The 17,770-nt window shown below is 46.0% G+C and overlaps 1 protein-coding gene across 6 annotated transcripts in view; it reads right to left on the reverse strand.

The window, feature by feature from the left end:
- FARP1 (FERM, ARH/RhoGEF and pleckstrin domain protein 1) overlaps positions 1-17,770 on the reverse strand; it is a 267,299-nt gene that overhangs the window by 51,799 nt on the left and 197,730 nt on the right. For all 6 annotated transcript variants that reach the window (XM_045810988.2, XM_087865037.1, XM_045810987.2 and 3 more), the window contains 8 exons: positions 17,523-17,620; positions 15,276-15,390; positions 14,288-14,435; positions 11,837-11,932; positions 10,084-10,247; positions 9,294-9,362; positions 7,159-7,234; positions 5,742-5,985 (listed from right to left, as the gene is read on the reverse strand). In XM_045810988.2, the coding sequence (XP_045666944.2) occupies positions 5,742-5,985; positions 7,159-7,234; positions 9,294-9,362; positions 10,084-10,247; positions 11,837-11,932; positions 14,288-14,435; positions 15,276-15,390; positions 17,523-17,620 (1,010 nt within the window). The remainder of the gene's footprint in view (positions 1-5,741; positions 5,986-7,158; positions 7,235-9,293; positions 9,363-10,083; positions 10,248-11,836; positions 11,933-14,287; positions 14,436-15,275; positions 15,391-17,522; positions 17,621-17,770) is intronic.

Consider the following 17,770-nt stretch of genomic DNA (forward strand, 5'->3'; position numbering starts at 1 on the left):
ATTTGAGGAAACAGACCTTTTCAAGGATGGCCCTAAGCAAGTGGCAACCAGATACCTACAACATAATGCCAATTCATTATTGAGTTTGGTGTTTCTTTGGTTTTTTATTTGCTTTCCATTCTTATTATTTTTTAACAAGAAGAGAATGGCTACATTAAGTGGCATGCTTATTTTGATGCACGAGTGTACCCTCCGGACCCCATCTCCCTGTATTGTTTCACTCAACTGAAACAGACAGAATGAAACTAACAAGGAAAAAGCACGCCAGGAAATCCTCTCGTGTCACCGGAGTCGCGCCTGCTTATCACTTACTGCTCTCCAAGCTTATGACGAGTGCTTCTCCTTCCTTCTGCTCTCGTGGGTGTGGTGAACGGGGCTGAGTGTGGAAACTCATCAGAGAGCCACCAGCACTGGATTATTCTGAAACATTCACTCCTTTCAGGTTCAAAAGAGACTTACTCTCTATCGCAGGGATGGCAGAGAAAGATTCTGCTGAAGTCTGATTTATAAAATCTGCAGCAGTAGACTCACCCCACGAAACCAGAGGAAGGCCAGCCAGCCTCAGACTGACGAGGCTCATTAACTATCAGAGAAGGAAGGCTTACAGCCTCCAAGAGAGAAGATCCAGAAAACAGAGCCTTTCTTAGGAATGCAATTCTGAGGTCTCTTTTAAATTCTTGCTAAATAAGAACAAGGGCCGAGGCAAAGAATGGTTAAAATAGAAGAAATTCAAAATAAGCCCAGTGATGAAGAGGGCCCCCAAATTTCTTAATTTAAGGCTGGGCCTGTCATTGACTCATGATAACAACTGCACCAAACTCATTCTGTGCTGAATATGGAATAACACTTTAAGTGGAAAAAGTTGATGGAAAGCATGTGAACACTGATTATAGGTAAGAAAAAGGAAGCTGTATGCAGAGGCACCAATTTTAACAAAATTTAAAATGACGGTTTAATCTCATTCATTTTTCCTTCTTTTAGATCCTGCTTTACAACACAATCAAAGGGATTCCAGGGCTAATATGCAAGCGAAGTTTCTGATTCAATGGAGCACAGACTACATTTTGTATACTTGGTGCAAATTTTCAAGAGGTTCAGGCTGTATTTTAGTTTTGCAGGCCTGCCTTTTTTTTTTTTTTTTTTAAAGCATTGCTGAGTTTGAATCTTCAAAGAAGTTGAGAAGAAAATCAGAATTATTCATATTTCAAGTGCGGGCCACGTGGCACAATTTGGAGCTAAGTTCGTGAGAAATCCCCAAATATGAGTCACATACGTGGGAAAGAATCTGGCCCACAGACTTCCTTTAATTAAATGCCTGTCTAATAAAATATTGTCAATGGCACACAGATGCCTGTCAAAGGAGCTGGAGCAGTTCGCTTTAAGTTCCGGAACTCAATAAATGCATTTCTTCATGCTAAAAGAATTTCTTGCATTTTATTTTGCCCTGAAAAACAGCAACAAAAATCAACCAGGAAAGGGGCTATAATTTGCATACTTTGAAATACCATCTCACAAAAGACACTGATGCAAGGTGGGCCTGGAGGAGGCCTGGGGGCTGGAAGATGTGTTTCTATCAATGGTTTGTCTTCTACCCAAGGCCTTACAGTATCCTATTTCATAGAGCAGCTATTACGTAAAGACCTGGGCTTTTTGATTCAGGAGCCCTCTGCACTAGCTATCGTCTTAGAAAAACAGATGGACAGGTCTTGGGAAACCCTTTGGAGACTGGAATGAACCCAAGGTCACCTATTCACACCCAACGCCATCACTGGTCTTGCTACACCCCTGGTTCAACTTTGTGCGCACGCATGTCCTTCTCTGCCACACTGTGAGGCGCTGGAGGCCAGGTAAAGACCTGGGGATGAGGAGGCGCTGAAAGGGCAGAAGGTGGGAGGCTGTGGGCTTTCCCTGACCTCTGCTTAGTGAGAGATCATGTCTCCTGTGCAAGCTGGCTCCACCAGGCTCAAAGAATGCTTCAACTCCCCGACCCATGCTTAGACTTTTCACTAGTGCACAGAAAGCTCCCCCAGAGGCAGTCAGTGAATATTCTCAGCACTTTAGGCTATGTGGCTTTTGAGCAAACCATACCCCTTCTCTGTTAAGCACCATTAATCACATCAGGATTGCTGCTTTCATAAATACTGGCCCAGAAGCAGACATGGAGTGGCCTGGCTGGTACAAAACCAATCAGAGAAAAATGTGATGAGCAACCCTAAAAGGGGAATGTCTGTCAATTCAGAACTGAGTATACTACCATCGATCAGCTGTTTTTAAAACACTTCAGATAAAAACAAAAACAACAACAAAAAAAATCACTCCTTTAAGCAAAAAGCAAAACAAAATAATCACTGGAGCATGTTTTGCTTTGGAGGTTTACATTTGCTGATTCACACTGTATGCTGGGTAAGCTACTGCCCGTTGCTCATTCATACTTCATCAGGCTGCTGTGTGATTAGAGGTAAAAAGAAAACTCATTTGAACGAATCACCTTCACAAATAAACCACAGGATTCCAAATGTGACTCTGCTTAACTCACATTTGACTACATTTTTATACAGTAAATCAATACCTTTTTCTAAGTCCAAAACAGAATACACAAAAACACGTTATCAGTGCAAAAACCCCACAACAGAGAAAGCAGTTCTTTCTACGTATTATGGACTGTAACTGCCTAAGTCTACATGATCCCTGGTCTCCACATCTGATTTTAATTATTAATTAGAACAAGTCTCCAAAATTAAAGTACTGAATCAAAAAGGTCCTACTGCACCAAGAGGTCACACAGACCACAGCTGAAGGGCTACAGGCCAAGGTTCTAGTTTCGCTTTGTCATGCAGTAGCTGTAAGACCACGTGAAGTCTCTCGACTTCAACAGAACGCGGTCTGTCATCCACAAAGTGAAGGTTTCCCCTAGACGATCTCTAAGGTCCCTTCTAATTTTAAAGTTCTGTGACTGTTAAATATATAAATCTAATGCAAGACATCAATAGACTACTTCAATGAACATCTTTCAAACTATCCAATAATCAGTTTGATTCATCAATCATGCACTGAATCAAATGATTAGGAAAATAAAACAAGAAAAATTTGTATAAAAATGGATTACGTTTTCAGCGTCTTCAAAACCAACTTGTGAACATTCATGTGGACAGATCATCGTTCGTGAGCCACGAGGTCAGTCAATACAACTATTTGTTATATACGGCTGCCAAATTCTACCCTGTTTTTTAAGCAAGTGTAGCCCTTCCCTTGTCATCATGCCACACGGATGAGTTTAGTAAGGCAGTTGGCATGCTGGCACACCAGGGACATATCATTGTTAAAACTCTTTTCAATAATCTGGTAGTTACTCGGGATCTAAAAATTTGATTCTACAATCCGTCTTTTTTAAAAAAGTATGAAAGACTACAAAGTACCAAGTAACAGGCATTAATTAATGAAAGTATTTAATTGGTGATGCTTTCCTTACTCTGCAAGCAAGCCAGAAACTTATCTATCAGTTTCAACATATTCCACTAGATTCTAGAAGGCAACTGTGTCAGGCTGGGGAACCCAAGTGGCACCCCAGACCAATCAGATAAAAATGTCTAGGGTCAGGGCCCAGGCATCACTGATTTTTAAAATGTCCCAGGTGATTCCCTTGTGCTGGGGCCAAGAAACAAGCAAGTTAAAACCAGGCTCTCTGATCTAAGATGCAGGAATGCTGAGTGAAAGGCACTGGCAGAGGTGGGCAAGATTTAAAAAGAAATCAAACCTTTTACTACGTACACTTTTTTTCCTGCACATAGGAACTTTTAGAAGTCACTGTTCCCAAGAGGAGACACTGTTCACCCAAGTGTGAATGTTAAGAATGTACATAATAACGAACCAAGGGGCAGCAATACTGGAAAACGGTCCTTCTCTCTGCTGCGCAGGATTCAAAGGCAGGCCTTTAGTCTGCAGCCCGGTAACAACAGTGCCTATTGCGAGATCTGATTTTCCCCTGCATCATCACTTGATTGCATTTCTGTGTTTCAATTAGAAATTCTGACAGCCAGAGTTATAGCTTCTTAAAACATAGCTAACAATTTGACCGACTGATGCAAATCCCGAACAAACCAGCAATCCCTTATAAATTAGTTTCCACCTGACATCCATTACATCACTTCATATGAAGTCCGGAAAGAAGAAAGACTATCCTCCCTATTAAAATGTTCATTATTCTTGATGAAGATTTCACCAACACTTCATCTCAACCAGCAATCAACTTACAAATGGTCTTGAATTATGTCAATCCCTCCCTTTATGAGGCTCCGAAAAAAGCAGCACCTCCTCTTAAAGACGGGGGGAAAAGTAAAACCGACACCTTTCCTGGGATCTCAAAGATACTTCAGTCTAAACATTCAATCAATAGGAGCGTGACCTGCACACAAACTCAATACACACGGAAGATTCCCACATAAATACAACACACTATACACATGATCAGAGTCAGAAAAACGTATTTCTTCCTTGCCTTCAACCAGGAAGTTAAACAAGCTCCCGGTAACTTGTCTTCACATCTTAACTGTTTATCTTGTCCACCTTTTTTTTGGAAAGCAAACCCACTGTGTGAAGTTTCGTTTTTCTTAAGGATTTTAGAGTCAGGCATACCCTATCCACACATGGCTGTCCAAAACTTCCTCTAACAAACATTGATTAAAGATTAATGAGTCAGTAGAACAGACCACCTCCACTGGAACCCTGGACTTGCGACTCCAGGTTCCCAACACTCGAAGCCTGGCCCTCCTACTCATCCTCCTCTTCCTCTTCACTCACGTGCAGGCCACCCAAGTGTTTCTGACTTCTCGGCATGGAAGGGGAGCCCAGCACTGCCGGGTTGCCAAATGTGAGTGGCTGGCTCAAAGGGGTCCCCACTTCAGAGTCTGAATCACTGGATTCAGTCCCGCTGCTGGTGGAGCCCTCGGTCACGTGCAGGGGTGCCCGCTGGTCCGCCACGCCGCCGGCACACGCGGACCGCATGGCTGGGGGCTTTGAGGTCGGACCCGTGAGAGGTGCACCATTAGCCAGCATTCTACCGTCTGAAGTGGCCAGGCTGGCCAGTCCTCCCTTTTCACGGCCATCAAGCCCATCCAGTGCCTCTGGGGTTGACGCTACCTGGCTAAGGATGAGTGGGTCGGTCTCTGACTTATTGTATCTACTGGGAAGATTCCGTAAGTATGGCCTTTGTTGGATGGGGGAAGAGTTTTCGTAAGGAGGACCCTGGCCTGGGAGAGGATCTTCTCCCATACTTTCCTCTTTCGGGTCATGCCCGTTTTCCGATACATAGCCTTGAGACCTGGTCCTGTCCCAGCTCATATTAGGACTCGACTGTCCGCTCCCGGGAGACAGTGGGGTGGCCGGGGTACTATGACCGTCTGAGCCCCTGAACAACTCATCTATCAGGGAGCTATGTCTTGGGAGTCGGGGGCTCCCGCTCATATCAAAGGTCAGGTCTGCGGAATCATCATCGAGGAACTCTCTGGAAGGAGGCCGGGAGGACTTCATGGAGGGAGGGGAAGCCCTGAACCTAGCCTCTGTCTGCCTCTCATCCCTGGAGAGCAGGTAAACCCCACTGGTCAAATCACCCTCATAATTGTCATTTGTTTGGGACTGTGACTGGGTCGCTTGCTCCCTGAGCAGGTCGGATTCGCTATCTACGTCACTGCAGTCAATGAAAGGAATGGAAGTGCTGCTGCCTCTGGCAGCCCTGGATGCTGGACCTGTGCTCGGCTGCGGGGGCTGAGCTTTACTCTGCTGGGTCCTATCCTTAACGACCTCCTCCTCTTCGTCAGCCGGCGCCCGCGTGGCTCCATCCACCTTCCCGCTGCCCGCGGGGCTCTTGGGCAGCGCGGGGCTCTGGCGCGGCTCTTCGGCGGCGACGCGGGCCTCCTCTGCCTGCAGGACACCCTGGCCGCCGGCCGGCTCTGCGCCTTCTCCCGGGGGCAGGCTGGCACTCTGCTGCGCCTGCGCGGGGCGGGGCGAGAGAGGGGGAGGGTTACACCGGGGCTGAACGGGGGCGGGGAGGGCGAGGTCAGAGGCTAATTTAATAACACCCCTTAAGCTTCCTGCAGCTGAAAGAACTACCAAGTAAAGGCTGTTCTCCACGCTGCTCAAACAAAACGTCGCCAAGAAGCAGGCATTCCTGAGTGCAATCGGTCAGCATCCAGAAAGTTCTCTGTGCGTGGGGATGCTGACAATGCAGGGTCGCCAGCAGTGCGAGTGGGCCACTGCCTGGCTGCTCTCTGGGCCCCCGGTCTCATTTGGGTTTCCAAAGTTTCCGTGGAACAAGAGACCTTGCAACCCACAGGGGGCTTCCCAAGAAAGGGTGGGCAGGGAGAGGAGGAAAACATTGTGGACCCCCTCAAAGGCAAGTTGACGTGGATTTCAGACAAATGACAAAAAAACTTCTTTGTTTATACTTCTAAGGGAAGAACAGACAGGTTAGACACTCTTTTTAAATGCATAAAGGAAATCTTCATGTTCTTCCCCGACAAAGTGGGCATTCTCTTGTAGAGAAAACCTGGAAAACACATCCAGAGGCCAATTCCAGAGAAAATGAGCTTTCACCATCCTCAGGGCAAGAGTGATAATGTCTCTTGTTGCCAGCTGCGGTCACTGCCCTGTAACATGAGTCCTGGGAACTCACCACCCAGTCTGGTGCCAACAAAAGGTTCTGACCTTGGCCCTGAACGAGAGCTACAACCATCAGGTGCAAAGGATGTACCAGTGTCTTCACACAACCACACCCATTTAGCTAGAGGGTAGGCTCTACTCTCCTGGCTCCCATGGGTGGTTCCACTCCTAAACTGAGTTTAGGCCAACAGAGCTTACTTCTCTGTGGCAAAAGCATGGCATGGAAGACAGGAAGTCAGCTGAGAAAGGACCCCCTCCAGGGCGTGCTGAGCCCAGGCTGGGGTGCACAGAGCCCGTGTCTGGTCAAAGCCAGGGCACACAACCATACTCTTCTCTACAAAACGAAACCCCAAAGGTGAAGGGCAAATAACTCAGAAGCATAGGATGAAACATAGAACTTATCAGAGAAACTTTGATTAAAAAAAAAAAAAACAAAAAAAAACAAAACCCCCAAAAACAAAATAAAAAACTCCACAGTTGTAACAGTTGATCAGCATTACTGACTCGTTTTGGCACTTCTGAATTCGGCTCTGTTGGTGGCGTAGCCAGGCTTCTGATGGACTGAATCTTGCTGTGTTTCCTGGAAGAAATCACATAAGACAGCCAAAGTTAGGTAAGTTGGGTTTTTTGTTTTTTGGGTTTTTTTGTTTGTTTTTTAATGAAAAGTAACAGCCTTATGCCCTTCCTCAAGACGAAGGCACCTAAAGTAGTGTGTATGGATGCCCCGTGGAAGGGGACTCATTCTTTTCTTAATACTTGCAGGGTTCAGGAATTACTTAAACTCTAAAAAAATTCCCCTGCTCCTGTTCAAGGAGCACCCAGTTCACTCCCTTTCTAGTCCTAAGAAGGTTACTAGAGGGAGAGTTGGCTGGGCCACAGGATGCCCTGAAGTGCAAATTCCGGTCTGACAATATGACATCAATTCATGTATTTTGGGTAATGATCTTCTAGATCAGTCCTATAACAGAGGCAATCACCACTAATCAGCTAACTCTTTCACAGTGCTGAGTTCAGGGAAGGCCTGCCCCCATTAATGAATTTACAGTCTCAGTAGAAGGAAGTGGATTTAATGCCACTAGTCTCCTTTATCTTTTCCCTTCCTTCGTCCGCCGGCGCTCTCCTCTTCCTCCGTGAACAAGCATCAGAAACTTCTCAGCTCCTCAGACGATGAAACCATATAAATACAGAGAGATCAAATGCTAAATGTACATTCAGCTTTTCTTCAAAATACTCCAAATATACAAGGATGGTCACAGCATCGGGTTTGTTTTGGCTTCGGTTTTGGCAAGAGTAAAACAAAGCACTGGGCACCCCAAATGTTTGTCAACAGAGAATCATACTTTCACAATACCTTAAAAGACCGGCACAGATCCCCAGGTCGGGGTAGGGTTTAGAAAGCAAGACGCAGAGGTGGGTACAGCGTGCTACTATTTAAACAAATGAAAAAGCACACCCCAGAGATATCCTGCTCATTCTTTTCAGATGCATACATGTGTGTAACAGGAGTAACACGAAGCTGACCGTCGCTGCCTCTGGGAAGGGAGAAGGGAAACAGCAAAGAAGGCTGTTGGCTAAAGGGGGGGGGGGGGTGTGTGGCTACATCAGTCACAACAGTAGTTACACACGAAAAGGGGAAAAAAACCCAGAAACGGAAAGAAATGTGGATGTCTGCTGTGTTCTCCCTATTTTACTGTAATTTTAATATGGATTAAAATAGTAAAAAAAGAAAAATGTTAAAAAGAAGAAATCCATATGCACTAAACAGCCCCTAGTGCGTCATCACGTCAGCTGCGTACCCTTGTACCTCAGTCCCTGGATTCTCTGCTTCTCCCCTCTCTGGGCAGCAAAGCCACGCTCGGGGCAGGGGGCTTGGGAGCCGGCTAACCAGGGACCACTTGCCAGCTCTGAGATGTGGGCTAGTAACTCAATCTCTTCGAGCTGCAGCGGCTCCATCTCATAAAGGGAATAGGAGAGAGGTGCCGGAGGGCTCAGTCGGTTAAGCATCCGACTCTTGATTTCCGCTCAGGTCATGATCTCGGGGTCCTGGGATTGGTGTGAGCTTCTCTCCCTCTCTCCCTACCCTCCTCGCACTCTCGCTCTAAAAGAAATGAGTAAAACCTTAGGGGAAAAATAAAGGGACTGGGAGAGCAGCGACCTCACGGAGCTGGTATGAAGACTGAGTTAATGTATGCAAAGCACACGGGACCTAGCAAGGGCTAGAAGCATTTGCTAACAACAGCAATAAATCCTGCTGCTTCTCATCCAAGCTGTATTTCATTAAAAGTTTGTAGAAATACTTTCCATTCAAATCCCCAAATACTCAAGGACTCCCGGAAGAGGAAGTTTCTAGAGTGCTTTATCCCCACCGCTATCTCCTGCTCCTCTTCCACCCTGCTTTCTGCTGGCTTCCTCTTCTTCCTCACTTGGCCCTCCAACGTCCGTTTGCATCTCATCTCACCCTCGAGGAAGCACCCCAGTCCTCGGATGTTTCTGTCTACACTAAACTGGCCTGGGGGCGCTGTGAAGTGCTCATTCAGTAACCCACCAGGCCTGGGTGAAGAGAGATTTAGCAGGAACGCACTGTCACCTGCAGAGAATGACTCTTGTCAAATCAGAAGTGGCATCGAAGTTTCTCTTACCTTTCAAACTGCACTTTCTTATGTCCTCCTTCTTTCACATAGTCGAGAACCTGCTTCTGAGTCCGACCGCTAGAAGGAGGAGGACGATAGGGAAGAGAAGACAGCATGGCATTCTTATTTAAACACACGACACACCCCATCTCTCCTTCCCTCCTTCCATCACTGGGAGAAACACGGGCTTTCTCAGTGAGCCAGGAATAAATGCAGCTCTGAGAGACACTGTATGTGCCATGTCATCTCTCGGTATTTCCCTTCTAAATAACAGAAAGTGTTTACATGACAAAACCACTTAACAATTCTGTTTGCTTATTAAGCAAAGCATCCTGAGAGTCTGTGTGCTTCGAGGAGGCAGGGATAATTCTGTTCACTGTGACTCCCCAAGGCCTAGACTAGGATTTGACATGTGGAAGACACTCAAACGTTTGCTGAAAGGAGTGAGAAAGTGAACCAATGATGTGCAAGTCTACGTGGCATTCCAGGAGGCGACACCAAATGTTAACGACACACTTGCTTCTACAGAGAAAGGAAATCCTTTCTGAATTAGAGTCCTGTGAGGAGTCTGCAGTGGCCAGTGGACTGCCTCTTGGCTGACTACCATTCGAACACAGCAAGGGACGGCCAGGAGCCTGTGAGACTGACCGAGCCATCACCCCACCAGCCAGAGCTCCTGGAGGCCAACTTTCCTCTATTCAGCCCATCGTATGCACAGCCGCGACCATAGCCATAGGAAAAGGCAAGCCTTGGGAATGTTCCCACGGCAAACAGGAGAGGTGTGAAAGGAAATCCTTACCTGAACCGAAATGATGACCCTCGACTAAAGAGGACGGGCTTTGGCTTTGGCTTGGGTTCTTCAAAAAGTCTAAAAAAGGCATGATGTTCAACACAGATTTTCCAGAAGGACTTGCAAAAATCCCGACTGGCCATGAGAAATTCCAAGGTATCTTGGTACGAGCTCTGAAAAGAGAAAATACCACTTTGGGTTTTTTTTTTTTCCATTACCCATGGACACTGGGTTGAAAAATGAGAAAAGGGGGGCACCTGGGTGGCACAGCAGTTAAGCGTCTGCCTTCGGCTCAGGGCGTGATCCCGGCATTCTGGGATCGAGCCCCACATCAGGCTCCTCTGCTATGAGCCTGCTTCTTCCTCTCCCACTCCCCCTGCTTATGTTCCCTCTCTCGCTGGCTGTCTCTATCTCTGTCAAATAAATAAAATCTTAAAAAAAAAAAAATGAGAAAAGGGACGGAAAACAAATATGTCCAATAAAATTTCAATTGTGTATTTTAATATATAGCAGGACCATAAATTCTCATATTTAGTAAAATATAGTTGTTCCTAATGACAAAATATAGTCATCATTCAACCATTCCCCCACCCCCCGCCCAGAATTCCTTAGAGAAACTAAAGAAAACAGGAGTACTTAGAAGTCATAACATTTCTTTTGACAAACTCATAAATAAATTCTGTGTACACAGCTTACATTTCCTTCTTTAAAAATAATCCAAGTACTGAAACCCCTTTTTGCCTCCTTAAAATAACTGAAACACACTCTTCGTTCTATTTTCTCCCTGAAGGTTCATGCCAACTTTGCATATTGGTCTTAAGTCTTTTCTCTTTCGAGCCACATTCAGCTCAGGCCTCCAGGTGGTCCCAGGGACCACACGGGAAATGAACTTTTTTTTTTTCTGGAGCACAAAAGTATCACTCAAGGCTGAAAAAATCATGTCCTTTGATTCTGGACAGCGGACAGTATAATTTTCTATTCCCAGACTGAACGCTCTCAATGTAAGTGGCCATATTTTATAAACAGGACTCACCACAGTCCTCAACATTCCCAGCAATTCCTACTATTTTGAGGGATCTCACAGTTCTGGGCAGTCCCAATTTACAAACAAGCGTGCCACAATTCTGTAGCTATAAGTAGCCTTTTGGAACTCAAAAAGCATTTTCCCAGAGAAAACAACTTATAATGGGTGCCTGCTTCCCAGGTCAGGCCATAAGAGCTGATTTAATCCAGTCTGTAGCTGAACGATAAGCCCAGATGGCCATTTATCATCTTTTTTTCCATGGGGGCGGGGAACAACACTCCAAATTCTGGTTGGGTCCTGGGGTGAGCAACATCTTTAGGGGTTCTGTAGGAAGTGGGGTGGACCTGCTTATTAGCTTGTGAGAATGTGCTGTCAGAGGCTTGGGGACAAGAGCAGGGATGGGAACGCTGGGGACAGCTGGAGGCTTGTCTGGACAGGCATCAGCCCCGAAGCCGGTGGATGCTGAGTGGGGGGGTCTCGAGGAGGTGGCCCGGAGGCTGGCGCCCCAGCAACCGCACAGGTCGGGCTGTGTGCCGGGAGGGGCTGCACATTCTCCACCCTCGCTCTGTCGACCCAGGTGACAGCGCGCTTACCCAGCATCTGGGCATGCCTCTGGGTGCTGACCCTTAGACGTCTGCAGTGTTGGCCGCCGTTCCAGCCTGTGCCCCAGCAGAGCCCCTCCATCCCCGGATCACGGGGTGGGCTCCGAGGTCTGGTCACCCACTCCAATCCACTTACGTTCGCATCGGGGCGGAGCTTGATGAGAAAGCGTTTCCTCTTGAAGCTTAGCTTCCGCACCTTGGCCCAGTTGAAGGCGTTGATCTTAGTGAAACCCTGAGGAGAAGAAAGGCATCAGCCAGTGAGCCAGGAAATGCATAAGAAGCAACAGGGGAGTGGGTTTGCCTTGCGTATGGGGAGCTGTCGTTCGAATGCTCGGGAAGAATGCCTTCTGCTAGAGAATTCTCAGGATTTGCTGCTGTGGAAGATTCCTGTTGCTGGAGCATTATTTTTCACTACTTATAGGATTTGGCATTCAAACTAAGTTTGCCTCCAGGGAGAGGAGCAGCCAGCCAAGGGAAGGATAAAAATAAAGACAAAAAACAATAAAAACCATGACAACCACCACAATTAGTGACCATCACATCTGCAGTGCCAAGCACCCCGTAAGGACTTTACAGACCTCTTATCAAACCTTAGACAAAACCCAGTGAGATGGGTTTACTATCTTTCTCTTACAGATGTGGCAACTGCTGCATGGATAGATTTTAATTTGTCCAAAATCACACAGTTCACGTGGCAGAAGGAGATTCCCGAGCATGGGCCTTAACCAGCAGCTAACTGTTAATCTCCATAAAAGCAACTCTGCAGGTTAGCAATCCACCCCCGTCGCGCACACGGGGCTGGCTCCCATGCCCAGCAGGCTGCCCACCGCACAGGCGGGATGGTGGGGGGAGGCCCGGCCTGCTGTGTGTCTTCTAGACCAGAGAACAGTCTCGGGGAAGGACTCACGCGTCCTCATCTTTAAAAGTCAGGTGTGGAGAGACAGGGTGATGGAGAAGCAAGGGGACGCTGCCAGAAACCAGCTCCCATCTGTCCTGTGTCTCAACTAAAATTAGAATTCCTCCTGAGCCTGCCCGGACACCAGAACCGCTTATTTAAATTGATAAGAATGAAGCAATTAAGGACTGGCAAGAAGATTAATTCCAAGATACAGCCTTTGTACATGATTAAATAACTGAGCAATTCTCAATATTTAGATTCTATCACACATAATCAAAGCAAATTAATTCAATTGTGAGGCACTTCTCCCCGCCCCCCATGATTTTCAGAAATGTTTAAGGCTTCTGATTCAAGTTTCATGGTAGGACTAAAAACTCTATTTGGTTTATGGTCATTTTGCTCATCGAGTTCTCCTAAGATTATTTCAGCAGGTCAAAAACTGTTAAGAGCAGTCAGTTCCTCCAATACCACCCTGCCTTCCCATATGAAACCCAACCTCAACTCCTCTTGGGACAGGATTCTGTGAGAACTCATGTCCGTCGTAAACATGGGAGCAGCACTGGGACTCCTTTGGTAAAACAGGAAGGGGAAATATAACTGAACCCGGCAGAGCCTGAAGAAGTATTTTAGATTATGTACATATTTACACCTTCAAAACGGGTGAAAATGACCCGATTTAAAAGACAGACACTTTCTCCACACCCCTTTGAAACCAAAGCACAGAGGACTCGCTTTTGTTTGAAAGAAAAGCACTGAGGAAATCTTTGGGGGTGGTGAATATGTTCACTGTCCTGATTTCACTGATGGCTTCAGGATATATACACATATGTTTGTGAACTTTCATTGATGGCTTCAGGATATATATATTTCATTGATGGCTTTAGGAGATATCTATCTATCTATAAAAAACTGCATACTTTAAATATATGCATTTTATTCTATGTCCATCATACCTCAATGAAGCTGTTAAGAAACAAAAAGCAGCACTGATCAACAGAACAGTACACTGGCAGTGCGATCAACAGAGTATGCGTTTCAGAGAACAGAAAACTATGCCCTTGGGTAAAATACAGGTAAGAATTCAAGTGCAGTGTTTTGCTACAAACTTACTATTGCACCTGGCTTTTAGGAATTTATAAACTGCTAAATCCTAAAAAATACACATTAGGCTTTTAAGTTATGTATACCCGAAATCACAAATCAGCCGACTGAGGTAAAACCTAAATTAGGTTGAAAAACCCCTAAATTTGGTTAAAAGAAAAAAAAAAAAGCAACTAAAAACCTTAACAGTTTTAAAAAAAAAGAGGGCGTGGGAGAGATGACATGAGTTCATGTGCCAGTGTGAAGAAGGTGTTTATTTTGGGGGATCCGAAATCCTGATTCTATTAAACTGGGCTTTGAGCACACGCCCACTGATAGAGATTTCTGTGATCCCACAAAGTCAATAGACACAAGCAAATCTCAATTTGTGCATTCCCCAACCAGAGCAGGGGCCAACGGAACAGGATCTGGAAGCTGAGGGCCTGGAAAGAAACAGAAACCCTGAGATGAGGTTAGTTTTTTCCTGTTCACCTAAAAGTACCTGTCAGAGGACTTAAGTTGGCCCACCCAACACGGAATCAGAGTTGAGGGGCCAACTCTTATCTCTCCATCACTGAGGGAACGGAGCTGTGTCCCAAACGCTCTTACCTGGAACACGAGAATTCCCGTGTTGGCAACAGCCAGGTTGATCTTACTGCCTTCCCTGTCCTTAGCCGGGTGCAACCGGATCCCGTACATCTCCAGCCTGCGGGCAATCTCCAGGAGCTGGAAATCTGATTCTGCTGGTGTTTGTCCACTGACACAACAAAAATTCAAGAGAAAAGGCCAGGAGATTTGAATTCCCTGTGTCTATTAATTTGAGATTAAGCAACTTCTCTTGGGAAATAAGAAGGCACTTCATCACAAACAATGGAGCTACTTGCTCAGATGACACCCAACCCCCCATTATCACCCAAAGTTGAGCAGCTAGGACAAAAGCCTGATTGCCTGTGTAACACAAAACCCCAGAAGTCTATCTCACATTTGCCCTGTTTTTTTGGAATCTCAAAGAGTTTCCTTTAAGGTCATATAAAAGCAAAACGCCACGGTGTTAAAACACGTTTTTAGTCACTTACAATGCCTACACTTGGAAGCAAAGTTCAAGGCAACACTCTTACATACTATCAGCAAAGCTCAAGTACCCGCCTTAGAAACAACAAAAACAATAGGGCCCAGGGCATCTTTTGAAAAATATTTTACTGATCAAGATAAAAAAAAACAAAATGGAGAGGCTACAAAGGTTCTAGATCTTTGTAACATTCCTCCTCTGCCCGTTGTTGACCATATAGCCCTTTCCTGATTTCCAGCTAATTGGTCTTACACGCTCCCTTCAATTCCACAGCATGGGTGTCCTAAATTCCAGGCCTATTCCACTAGCACAGGAAATCAAAGGAGGACCTAGAGATCTGGTCTGGAGTGGGTAACCTGCATTTGAGAGTCCAGGGTGAGTGACAACACCTCCCATGAAGCTCTGTGCTCTTCTCCCTCACCTTTTGGGTATTTCGTCCCAACAGTTAGTGTGTGTGCACACCCACCTATGCCGGAAGGACAGAGAGAAACAACTCGAAGGGAACACGAGGCACCGAGCGGGACTTACATGTGATTGTGGTGAAACTCCACGATTTTGTCTTCTAGCGCGTCTTGCTGAGGTATGTACTTGTTTTTTGCTAAATGCTCTCTGTCCGACGCTTCATCAAAATCCCCAATCTCAGCTACCAAGAAGCAGAGAAAGAAGACCCAGCCATATAGGATTAATGCTTCACAGTCTGTTACATTCCCCGTGGAACATTCTCCAGCTAGCAAAGCAGAAGGCAGCGGACAAGGTGATCCCAGACTGTGGGTATCATCAGGGCTGGGCATCAGAAGACATCCTGTGAGGACGTTTTTAACAACTGTGCCAACATGCGAGGCCAGTTTCCACTCTTTCTCATCTCTACCAGCTGAAAACGAAACTTCAGCATCCATCCATTTTCATCCATCCACGTTCCTGATTCATTCCTTCCTCCCTGCCCAAGCAGGACCACTTCTGAGCTAGGCAGTAAATTCTAGACATGTGGATTTACGACTTCTAAATAAGCCCCAGAATTTCAGGACTTTACAAAAATCAACTTGCGAAACTCTTATATGTAATAATTACGAGTGCAAACCCCAAGTGCTTTCTCAGGTAGAGAAAAGCCAGTGGTAAATAGGTATACACATATACAACCTAATTTGGTAAAATAAAACAATTAAAGTTTATTAAGTTTCCTCTAGTCCTAGCGTCAGAAGTGACTGGTCAGATTCTTATGAATTTTTCATCTACAAGGAAGAGGAGGCATATTTTTCTCATGTAACCTCTACATTGTCCCCAAACTGCTATGATCTTGAAATCTAGAGGACAGAGCTTTAAAGTAATGATTGTACCGTAACATCACTAGCTCCAGGTCAGTTTATACCAATTTAATACCTCTGGGACAGCATGGCTTTTTCTTTGAATCATATGGTCTATGTAACAAGCTTTTAAAGTAGCCTAATGACCAGAGCCCAGGTGTTTTGAGTAAAAGCTAGTGAACGGTTGCTAGGAAACCTACCTGTCAGTCTGTCATGGGAAGCAGCTTGTCCCCCTCTGGGCAACGCCCCTCCAGTAATCACACAGGATATGGCCTGTATGTTCCTATAAATCGCACCCACTGAGAATATTTGCTCTGCACAAAACAGTGCCAACTCACCGGGCTCCAGCTAAGCCAGGGAAGACTCAATCATTCTCTAGCCCTCCTGCTGCTATGGGGAATCAGTATCATTCCTTCCTAGGTCTGGGAGATCTTCAGTAAGGCCCATGTATAAAAAATAAGAAGATAAGCATGGTCTCTAGAAATACCTCATCGTATTAGGTGCGTTTATTAACCACTAGGAGTGACGCTTCCTACAAACCTTGGGGACTCTTGTTACCTAGGCAGTTATCCCAATGGGCTGATTCTAATGATATGACAGCACAATTTCTTTTCATGCTAATATGTGTGATGTAATTATCTTCCTGAAACATAACATGTATATTTCATTTCAAGTAACTTCTGCCTTGGCCAAAAAGGAAAAAAGTGCCCAGCTGGGTTGTCGATAAGCCTTAGAATGAGCACAATCTAGTTTATCCTTTGCCTAGATTAAGAAGGTTAAAATATCCCATCTCAAGCATCACTAGGATTTAGTCCAGCTTCATGTGTCTTGGGGTTTACTGAACTCTGGAGAACAGAATACAAGAAGCGCGACTGTTGACAGTTTTGGGTCTTAAGGCTAATGTGCCATATTCAATAATGGATATTAAGTCCAAGAACAGGACAGAACAAGTTTAGTTCACTTGGACAGCATCTGGCCAAGCTTCTCCTCTGAGGTAACTGAGATTTTCAACAATTGCGTACTAGTCCTTAAAGAGAGGGGCACCTGGGGGGGCACAGTCGGCTGAGCACCTGACTCTTGGTTTCCATTCAGGTCATGATCTCAGGGTCCTGAGATCGAGCTCTGCACTCAGCGTGGAGTCTGCTTGAGATTCTCTCTCTCCCTCTGCCCCTCCCCCCTCCATTCTCTCCCTCTTGCAAATAAATTAATAAATAAATCTTAAAAAAAAAAAGAAAGAAAAGAAAGAATGATAAGAGTAGGCAGACAGCGCACACAGAGTTCACAGGCCAATATGGGGGTGGGTGGGTACACCCACAAAGTCCGAGGGGTACGGTCTCCAACCCACTGGCACTCATGCTCACAGCAAAATAACACAAAGGCACCATGACTGTGTTTCGTGGATCTGATTACGTCCCCCCACCAGTCCGATCACGGTGGGCTCAACACGACCTCGGAAGAAACGGATGCCACTTACACTGTACGATGTGTGAGATGAGGAGAGCCGCGCTGGTGTCGTTGCAGGTCAGCCTGCCCTGAGCCAGGTCCTGCTTCACCTGCAGAGCGAACAAGTACCTGCGGACACAAACACACACGACCGGCGTCACGCACCTCCAGGCCGGGGGCACGCGCAGGGGGTGCAAGGGCCAGTGTGGGAGTCAGGCCCGCGTCTGGCCACTGGAGCACACGGCGAGGAGCTACAGAAAAGTACACAGAGCAGGGAAA

This window comes from Ursus americanus, chromosome 10, assembly GCF_024610735.1.
Source record: "Ursus americanus isolate L20-20 chromosome 10, mUrsAme1.1.p, whole genome shotgun sequence".
Classification (NCBI taxonomy): Eukaryota; Metazoa; Chordata; class Mammalia; order Carnivora; family Ursidae; genus Ursus; species Ursus americanus.